Raw genomic sequence first — 10,464 nt, forward strand, 5'->3', positions numbered from 1 at the left:
GAGAACAGATGGCTGCAAGGTAAACTTGAGGCTGCGCTAAATGAGAAGCAGCTTCATCAAAAGCAGCTTCAGGACGACTGAGAAGCTTGCAGCAGACACGAGGAGGCCGTTGAGAAGGAGAAGGCTCGGTTCTTGAGTGCGTTAAAAAAGATCCCGATCCAAGAGAAGGAGCTCTCTGAGAAGACTCTGGCTTTGGAAAAGAGCCTGATTGGCGAAAAGCTCTTAAGGTCTTCCCTCAGAAGTGAGAAGAAGCGCTTTGATCAGATGATCTCGGAAAAGCAGGCTTCAGTGGAACCTCTAGCAATCCTCCATAACCAGCTGAGAGACACATCTGCAAACTCAGAACGTCTGATGTACGACATGCAGACTTTAAGGATGGAGAATGCAGACATCAGGGCAAAATTCCACGTCATGGAGACTGAATTTGATAGAACCAGATCGAAACACCACTCTCTTTCTGAGCGCCATATGGAGATGATGTCAAAGAAAAATGATACCATCTCTGAGAATCAGATCACCATCACTAAGCCCCAGTGCGCGGTAGACTGGCTCAAAGCACAGCAGTCAGATAGCAAGACAAGAGAGGCAGAACTTGAAGATGCCTTAAAACAGGACAAGACAACAGTCTCGGAGTTGCAGCAGATCGCATCTGCTCTTGAGAAAGAAAGGGCCAGGTGTGAGAAGCAGCGAGTCGAGCTCAAGAAACTTTTACCAGGCAGATTGAGCTCAGGCTCAACCAGCAGAGAACGGCCCTGGATGAGAGCACAAAGGCTCTGCACCACCTGCAGCGGGAATACACAGATCTAGGGAGGAGACACAGAGACATTAATTCTGACTATCGTGAGCTGCTTAAAGCTCACAGCACCCTCCAAATCAAATATGAGAGGCTCTGCTACGCACAAGGAAACCCACGACCGGACTTCAGCCCACCTCAGTTCACAGTCAAACTGTAATTTTCTGGGTGTATTTCGTCATTCCAGAAGAGGGCCTAAGTACAGAGGGTGTTGTGTGATTGTATGATTGTAAATGTGATTTGTTATACTGTCTATGTAAAAAAAAAAAGAAGTGTTCACTGCAAAGACCGAGACATAATTGTCTTTACAGACAGACCGTGGACAATTTAACCTCAATCTGATGGCGTACACCATCTTTTGAATGCGCTCTTTGGTGTGTTGCTTTTTGTGTGTATACGCTGTAAACATTGTAAGCAATGTCAATCAAATGCATTATTAAAATGTATTAAAAAAATAATTGTCTTATGCTTCTTATGCTATTGGATTCAGCTGTTCCAAACAAATGTGCAGGGAGTAAATCCCACCAAACTAACATAAGGATTGAAATAAGGGCATCTGATTTTTATAATGTATGTTATCATTTTATTTTGAAGTCCAAATAACCCCAAATCCGGTAGTAGTTGCTTAGTTGTGTAACTTTACGCAGCAGAGTGGGGAGGCGCCGAGACGCTATTTCCAGACAATGGATGGTGGTAGTGATGGAGGCGAAGCCATTTTTTTTAACAAAACAATTAGTAAAGTATAAGTTTAACAAAATAATAATTAATAAACCTTGGTAATACTACTACTAATCAAAACATTTTTTTGTTTTTACCCCACGTGTACTATGAACGTAATGTGTGATCTTAAGACAGTTTATTTGTCTGGGATGTGTAAGGTCGACATCTAGTGTTCAGGAGTTGCAAGAAGCTGTTTTATTCATTTTATTTCAAGTTTCATTTTAAAGCACAATTCATAACACAAATCCCAATGTAAAACTGGTAACATTACCATTGCAGAAATAAAATAGTTGCATTTGTACTGTATATTGTCACTGCAGTTCAACAGAAATCTCTCTATAAAAAAATTCAACATTATAAAACATATTTGACAGTGACATGGCATAAGGCAGTTATATACTGTATATGTTCAAAGTTTAGACGTATTCAAATTCAAATTGTTATTTTCCTTTGCAATTTATACAAAAAAAAGAAGAAGAAGAAGAAAAGAACAGTGGTGAGGCTATCAATCCACACAGAGGAAGCTGTAGTTTTACTTTCTATATTATGGTGAAACAAAACTGAAAGCACGAAATAGAGAGGACATGTTTCTATACAAGTACAGACAGTATCAAACTCAAATAAACAGAAATAATCCCATGAAGCGCAAAGAATGACACAAAGCAGAAGCCCTTTCCTTTAGTATGGAGGTAACTTCCTGAAAAAATGTAATTACATTTTGGCAATAAAAGCAATAAACCTACCACCAACCCCACCACCAGTTACACCAAGCAACAAAAGTCATCAGACGGAGATCAACTCTTATTTAACAATGCCAACAAGTCAAGTTTAAAGCTAAAATACCACCTAATTTCAGAATTACAAAGCTACAAATTTGTCTGGGGATGTGTGAAATGTTCCTACTATTTGTATGACGCCAGTTTGGTACACAACAGAGATACAGATCTTGCCCTTGGCACTGTGTAGACCTGAGACTTTACCGGTGTCTGTGACTGGTGACTCCACCCACCCCGACCACTCCCTGTATAAAAAACGGATCAGATGGGCTTTGCAGCCACCATTTTGGGTTCCCTGCCCTTACTCAGCTCATCCTCCCACAAACAGCTTGACTCACAAAATTGTTCCAGAAAAACCACAGCTCATGCTTCTCTTGATACCAGTATAGTTGTGGTGTTTGGGCTAATTATGTCACAAGATTAGAGGAGGCAAAAAGGGTCCCACACCTTGAGTGTGAGGTAACTGGCTGCCATTGGAGTAAAGCCAATGGAGATAAAACAGAAGATGGAGGTCGATACAAGTTGGCAGCTTTAGTCGCGGTAGTCCTTCTTCGGTGGCTTATTGGCTGGCAGAGGCGGTCTGTCGAGATCACGATCGTCATAGGGCTCGTCGTAGCGGTCGTCGTCATTGTGACGGTCCCTGCGGTCGTCGTTGCGGCGGTCGTCGTTGCGGCGGTCGTCGTTGCGGCGGTCGTCGTAGCGCTCATTGCGGTCACTGTACTTGTCGCGTCGGTCGTCGTAGTCGCTGCGGCGGTCGTCGTAGTCGCTGCGGCGGTCGTCGTAGTCGCTTCTGCGATCGGTGGAGTCGTTGCGGCGGTCGTCGTAGTCGCTTTGGCGGTCGTCGTAGTCGCTGCGGGTCTTGTAGTCGCGCTCACTTCGTTCCTCGTAGCGGTCACTGCCTTCAACAGGGCGCCTCACACTGGAGTCATCGTGACCCCGGTCGTCCTCTTGTCCGTCGGCGATGCGACTCTCACCATTTCTAACCGGCTGTTTGTCGCTGTACTCATCCTCACGAGCTCTGGAAAGTGAACACATAACGGAGAGATAATAGTCAGATGTTTGAGTGGGAAGGTTTTTTTCTTAATTTTATTGCATTTCTTTGGCAAATCCTGAAACATTGAAGTAATCCTCCCAAAATTGGCTAGAGAAATCTGGAGTTCAAGCTTTTTGCGTTTTTTGACGGTGAGATAAATAAAGTCTGTCTCGGCTTGATAAAAACACAATGAAAAGATCAGACATTGGATAAAAAGTCATTTCAGAAGGAGCAAATGTGACCATGCAGACGGAAACAAAGAGCAAATATCTGAAGCGTGTTCATGTGTCGCGTTGACCTGCAACTTCTTTGTTTGTTCATGTCGGCTGGAATGAAGTATTTTTGGAGCGATCTGTCCTGGTGATGTATACATGAAGAGGAAGTAAAACTTGCAGACAGCTGTGAACATTATTTTTCGACTTTTTGCTTCCCGAGTATGAAGCGTGCCTTCCCTCACACCCCCAAACTTTTCATTTTACAGTTCTGCCGAGTCTGATCTTTTCAGAGCTACAATTGAACTTGCGACTATGAACAGGTCTCTTTGACTCATCATTTGTTCACCTTGTGAATAGAACGCGCTGTAGAAATTAAACAGTTTGTCTTCTAACAGTCAGTGTCTTGGTGGACGATAGACTCTCTGCCTAAAAACCGAAATGCCCTTATATGTTCGGTTGCCTGCTCATTCAGCCTCAGGAATGGGTCGTATCGGATGTTTAACCCTGGTAACATCACAGCATCTTCTTCATTGGTCAGTGTGAATGTGTCTTTAAGGGAGGCAAACTTTACCCCATGGCGTATTCCTCCTCCTTCTTCTTCTTCTTCCTCTTAAGGTAGCAGCAGCAACAGATGACGACGATGATTATGACCAACACAGCGACGACACCACCAATGATTCCTCCAGTGGAGCCAATGTTCATGGAAGCTGCAGGATTGATGAAGAGGAAGATAATGATGATGCATATTACAACGGATTGTGGTAAAGTTATATTTATCGGGAATTCGGCGTTCCCCGGTCAAGAAAAGCTGCTTTATCTCACGTGGCATGACTGAGAGGGTGAGGTTGCAGGTGGCGGAGCGGATCTTGTTTCTCGAGGTGCAGGTGTAGTACCCTGATGTATCTTTGGAGATGTTGTATAGAGACAGGATGCCGCCCTCTAAAAGACAAAGAGAGTCACATACACACATCAGTGGCATCGTGGTTTTATTTGTTATAGACAACTTATTCAGTGCTACTGCTCATTAAAAAAATCCAAGGCAATCAATAACCAATGTTGTTTATTGTAGTTCCTGTCAATTTAATTGTTTTAGCTGATCAAATATATATTGGTATCTGCCTAGATGTTGGCTGATAAGTAACAGATTGCCACTTGTTTGTCCACAAGAGGGCGCCACATTTCGTTCACAACCAACTTTTTAGAGTTGGGAAATGTTTGTTTCAATCATGTAAAAGGTAGCCAGGTAAGTAAACCTTGATGTGCCGAGAGTTGACTTACATTTTCCAGGATCGATAGTCCTCACAGAAACTGACACTTACTGTCGGTGGTTCTTGGGTCGGGCAAGCGAGGAGCTTTCCTGACATCTTGACTTTTCCACGAGTAAACGGGTGCCGGGGAGCCTTCCGCAGACAAACAGGTGAGGTTGATGTTCTGGCCGTATTCTGCCTTTCCCTGGATCGCACAGATGGGTTTAGATGGAGCCACTAATAAATAAATAAAAAAAGAGGGATTTGTCCATTAAAATGACAGTAAAACATGTCTCATTTGATCTAAATTATGAAAAGGAAATGGGAATAAAGAATACAACACGTAAAACATGTTTTCAAGTAAGGACATTATTATGTTGTTACGTAATTTAGAATGGGAGTTGTAACATGTCGATGCCACCTGGTAACACAGTAGGCCTATAGCACCACAGGTGGAACTAGAGAGATCATAGAGACAACTATTGACATCAGCCACAATGGCAAATCGAGCCAGAACGTAAAGTGTGGGGGGGTCACTGTCCCCTTCCCTACCTCCCTGCTTTCAGCAACCCCGGCTCAGCTCACACCCATCTTTGAACTCAACCCTCATTGTGATCTGAACCACACACCTGTAAAGTTTCGTGACTGCAGTTTTCACACTTGCGATGATATCGCAGTCGCAATATCTGTCCACAGACCAAAATATCAACACCTGGCAAAGCTCTCAAAACGTCCTCTGTGGTAGTTCCTGCTACAGTAGGTGTCAACCTATGCCTCAGACTCAGAAAACAATACCAAGGTCACTGTCGCAGCTGGTTAAAATAGTTAAAACAGGAACAGACCCGATGATCTATACCTATATGCGTCAGTTTTTTTTTTTACAATTGATTGTTATAAGCAATCATTTACATCAGAGACATTTAAATGCTAAACATGATACTAACTGAGCTTTAACTTCTCAAGTAACAATACTCTACAACAATACATGTTGAATGTAAACCAAGAAACAATATGCACATACGCAACTCTATTCACCCACTTTTGAAATGCAGAAGATTTCTCTGAAAACAAAAGTTACCTAGCACCACCAGTACCGCAGTGTCGGCCAGCTTGCCATCGTCGTCCCCTGGAATGCTGACGGAGCACTTATACTCCTTGTTGTCCGATAGTCTGATGGAGTTAATTTTCAGGTTGGCCTTTCCCGTGGTAACATCTGCATCCAGGGACATCCGGCCTTCATACTTTGTTATGATGTCCGTGTGTTTATTAGGAGAATAATAAGTGAGGATCAGGGTCTGTTGGACAACAAGGGCATCAGAGGATCATTAAAAGAAGAATAAAACACAGTTATCTTTATTGATTACAGAGAATCATACACACACATGCACACATAAATCACACTGTAGTCTGACCTCATCAGGTTCGATGCCCTCAGCCTCACCAAACCATTTGATGATGACTAGGCTGACTTTCGAGGGAGTTTTGGGTTTAAAGATGCAGGGCAGTGTGACGTTGTCACCCCTGGCAAACTCGTATAGCTCCTTTGGGATGTTCACTTCGATAGCACCAACACCTGACAGCACTGTCACAGAAAACAGAGAATATTGATTGTTACCATTTGGCTGCGAGTGCCTATCCTTTATAAAAACAGTAAATATCGATATCGTGGTATCGATATCGTGGCAATATGGCCAAATCATCTTCCATCCCTATATAGGTCATTTAATTTCTCGAAAAACAATATTTATCTAGCATGATTTCTGATCATTTTTATTTAATAAATAAATATACTATATATATATATATATATACTATATATGGAAAATACTATTGTTGTATGTTCTTGTGTGAATTTAATACTTGACAAAGGAAAAGTTGGCTTCTGAATTTGTATTAAGAACTTTAGTGCAAAACAAACATCACAGTTTCAAGTGAAATTATAGACACAAAACGAATTAACTTTCCCAGATATGCACAGACTATGTTGACACGCATGCACACAAACAGAAACTAACCACATTAAGACAGTCGTTTGATTTAACAACATGGGACATTGCCAAAGACAGAATTCGTATGTTTTCCGATTGTCTGTATGTGAGTCAGTATGTGTTATATCACGATATCTCAACATATGATTTTTCACGACATGACTGAAAGATGATCATTTGTCGTATTGAATCGTCACCCAGAACCAATGCAACACGTGCCTTCACTGTGACTGATTCGGCACCCGAGATCTGCACATATAACTTCCTACCGCGCCCTGCCACCCACTCAAACACAAACAGACAACACAAATCTGTTTTGTTTGGAGCTGAAACGATTAGTCAGTGAACAGAAAAGAAATCGATCAATGAGTAAAAAATGTATTTATGCGGATGAAAACAATCGAGGCCGAGTCAATATATTACATATTTAAATGTGGTGATGCTGATTTCAAGAGTGCTTATGTTTTTGCAAAATTGAGTTTGCTTATAATTTTCTTTATTTATAAACTTTACAAGAAATGGGGTAAGCTCTCCACAACCAACGAGACGGATCACCTGCATAAACAGGTGGCTTGGGCCTGCTCAGGGTGGGAATACCCGAAGGTGCGTTAACGGGTGTGGCAGCTCGGTAAGACGCAAACAAAATCATTTGTAGCAGGTAAACTCACCCAGAGACAGCAGAGTCAAGGCAGAAATCCTCCCCTCCATTGCCAACGCTTTTATTTTCTCAAACAAACTCACTGATTCCTGTGTGTGTGATCGTTTTCTATCAAATGTAAAAAGGAACTGGAGCCACCTGGGACGAATTTGCATCGAAACCCGACTGGTTTGCGCACAATGGGTGCGCCCACTGCGTTTGGTGGACTGACAGCGCGCCCCCGCCAATCACAGCAGCTCCTGCGGTTCAGACACATTCTTCATCCGCCCACCTGGCGTGTGCCGGCTTGTCTTCAGAAGAGCCTGTACCTGAGTCTCCAGGGTTACTCCTTCCCTGTGGCATGTCTGTCAGGGTCGCTTTATTAACAGGAACACTGTTTCCAAATATAACCAAAATATGTCACAATCTGACATTGTAATGTTCAGCTCTATAGTCCACCAACCCATAGTATTACCAGAAATAACAGTTAGTATACTAGGCTATAGGTTTTTATTATGTAGGCCTGCATTTCATGTTATGGTGGCTGGAAAATAGAAGACTACGTATTAGTTGAATTTTTCATTGTACAGCATGTTGCCAAAAACAGTGCAAGACTGTTTTTGTTTCCCCTCAGTTTTTCTAAACTGTGAAGAGGCAAAACCCAGATATTCACAAGGCTTTTGAGGAGTGACAGGTGTTTTTTTCATGGAAAGGTTTGGGGTCTAAAACTACTTGATTTTAGGGGTTTAGCAAAAGTGTGACATTGACACTTAAGACAAGGCGAGTACACAGAAAGTTCAGACTACACAAGAGCTAAGGATGTGTTGTTGGTGCAGGGAAAACTGTTGTGTGCCGTTGGAACTAGAGAAGTGTTTTGTCCTGTCAGACTGGTTTGACAGGATCTATCACCTCGAGGCACACACACACACACACACACACACACACACACACACACACACACACACACACACACACACACACACACACACACACTCATACACACAAACAACGAAACAGAAAGAGACAATGAAAGGGCACAGGCACATCTAACAGAGTTAGATTAGAAGATCAATACCACTCTCAAATTGGTCTGTATTATAAAGCTACAGTCAGCAGCTGGTTAGCTTAGCTTAGCACAAACAGGGGGAAACAGCTAGTCTGGTTGTGTCCAAAGGTGAAAAAAAATGTGCCTATACTCTAAACTCACTAATAAAGCCATTATATATTGTTTACTTATTTGTACAAAAGACAAATTTGGTTACATTCACCAGGACCACCCCATAATTTGCATCTTGCGAAATAAATCAAACACTGAGACAGAAACCACGTCCCAGTTGTTGTTTGTTGTTTTTCTGTTTCCATGGAAATGTTCCCACCATTCATAGCTCATCAAAGGTAAATCTAGTTGAATGCATTTTCACAAACCGCTTTTATTTTTAGCCATATAGCAAGTGAAACACTTCCCAATAAATACATTGTTTCTCCCCAACATCTTGACAGCATATATAAGACAACATCTTGCATATATTTATCATATGAAAACTACTGAATACAATTCTATGAAAGCCCTCTGAAGAGGACTTTTGACATGCACAGTATGTAAAACACGGATGTAAATTATAAAGGCAATAATGAACACCTGTGTCTTTCCTACAAGTCCTCCAAATCATGAGACAAAATAGCTTGTTTGTCCATAGAAGGACACATAGAAGCGTTTTCTGGTCTGAAAAGCTTAATTTACTGCTGTCATTATTGTAACCATAATCCAAAGGTAAGGTTTTAGGTAGTGATCATTAATTGGGAGATAAAATGAGCTCCAGTTATGGAAGTCAGTGATGCCAAGTGTGTCAGAGTGACTTCAACACACTATTAAAACAAATACAATGTTAGAGAATGAGTTGAGGTTTGAGAGAGTTGGTGTTAGATCCTGTTATAATTCTGTGCCCAAGGATGTGGGGAAAGTTCATTAATTTATGACACACAAATCAGCGCAATATTGATAAGTGCAACTTTCAAATTACATTATTTTGTAAGATGTCTGTCAATTTGTTTTAATATATTCTGCAGCATTTTGTGCAACAAAAGGTTCGATGTGGCATTTACAGACATACCACATTACAGGGAAATAATTAAACTGTCCTTCCGCAGAAAGATTAAAGAACGTGTCGGATCATAGCGAGAGCGTCATTAAATCTTATACTTGATATGTACGTGACATTTTGTGCTTCAAGAATAACCTTTTCCTTGTGGAACTAATTAATTTGATTGTATCGTCAAAAAGGCAGAAGGATGGAAAATATAGTTTTTTCCACCCATGGTGTATACATACATACAAACAGAAGGAGGGGAGACACCTCCAGGCTCTTTTTTCTGTCTCTCATTCCCTCTTCTTAACACTAAAACCAATTTCATCTCTTGTGCTCCCGGCAGTCTTATCTCTCCTCCACACAATGACTCCGGACGCCACGACACCTTTTATTTTCTACCTCATACAATTAAAGCACGTAAAATTGCCCGGCAGGTCATGACAAACCACAGAGATGAACAGGGATTAGAGAGGTTCTCTCTCTGTGCCACATTGCTCCTTGCTGGATTTCTCCCATCGTTGTTTCTTTTTTTCGAATCTGTGATGTCTGTGTTGAAGAAGGCCTGTATTTCAATGCATCACCTGTGAGGTTTCTTACATGGATAATTTCTCTGCTTGAGTGCCGGCTGATGGCCTGTCGGGCTATATTTGTCTCCGGTACCTGTGAAGTTCCATTATCCTGAGGCAGCTGAGGATCCATAAGCATTACTTTCAACAGTAACACACTGGGTAATTGCATGCTCTGGACTCAACAGGATATCAGCTATATTCAACCAGTCAGTCTGTGAAAACACCACGTCTCATAGTGCTCGAGAGATGCTCTCTGGTTTTTGGTCATTTAATCATTTTAGGACTACATGGGTCGCAGTTTCAAATGACTGGATCTGAACAAAGCAGAGAATGTTGTTTTAATAAAAGGCTGTAATAGGTGATTAACCTGCAGTCGACAAAAACATTTAGGTCATTTAA

At 41.7% G+C, this 10,464-nt stretch overlaps 1 protein-coding gene across 1 annotated transcript; it reads right to left on the reverse strand.

Moving 5' to 3' along the window:
- Positions 1 to 1,685: 1,685 nt before the first annotated feature.
- LOC306700987 (uncharacterized protein) lies at positions 1,686 to 7,600 on the reverse strand. Its single transcript, XM_079166172.1, has 7 exons — positions 7,441 to 7,600; positions 6,197 to 6,366; positions 5,863 to 6,079; positions 4,857 to 5,021; positions 4,360 to 4,476; positions 4,109 to 4,244; positions 1,686 to 3,307 (listed from the first exon to the last, which is right to left on the reverse strand). The coding sequence occupies exons 1-7, from the start codon at positions 7,583 to 7,585 to the stop codon at positions 2,821 to 2,823; spliced, it is 1,437 nt and encodes a 478-aa protein (XP_079022298.1). The 5' UTR covers positions 7,586 to 7,600; the 3' UTR covers positions 1,686 to 2,820.
- Between the last annotated feature and the right edge of the window lie 2,864 nt (positions 7,601 to 10,464).

This window comes from Pholis gunnellus (genome assembly GCF_910591455.1).
Source record: "Pholis gunnellus genome assembly, chromosome: 1".
Taxonomy (NCBI): Eukaryota; Metazoa; Chordata; class Actinopteri; order Perciformes; family Pholidae; genus Pholis; species Pholis gunnellus.

Bases quoted from the DNA above. Each gene is read 5' to 3' on its own strand.
- LOC306700987 (XM_079166172.1), bottom strand. From the start codon at position 7,585: ATGCAAATTCGTCCCAGGTGGCTCCAGTTCCTTTTTACATTTGATAGA. The intron at 6,367-7,440 runs GTGAGTTTACCT...TTTCTGTGACAG, and splicing joins CTTGACTCTGCTGTCTCTGG to TGCTGTCAGGTGTTGGTGCT. The intron at 4,245-4,359 runs GTGAGATAAAGC...TCAATCCTGCAG, and splicing joins CACCCTCTCAGTCATGCCAC to CTTCCATGAACATTGGCTCC.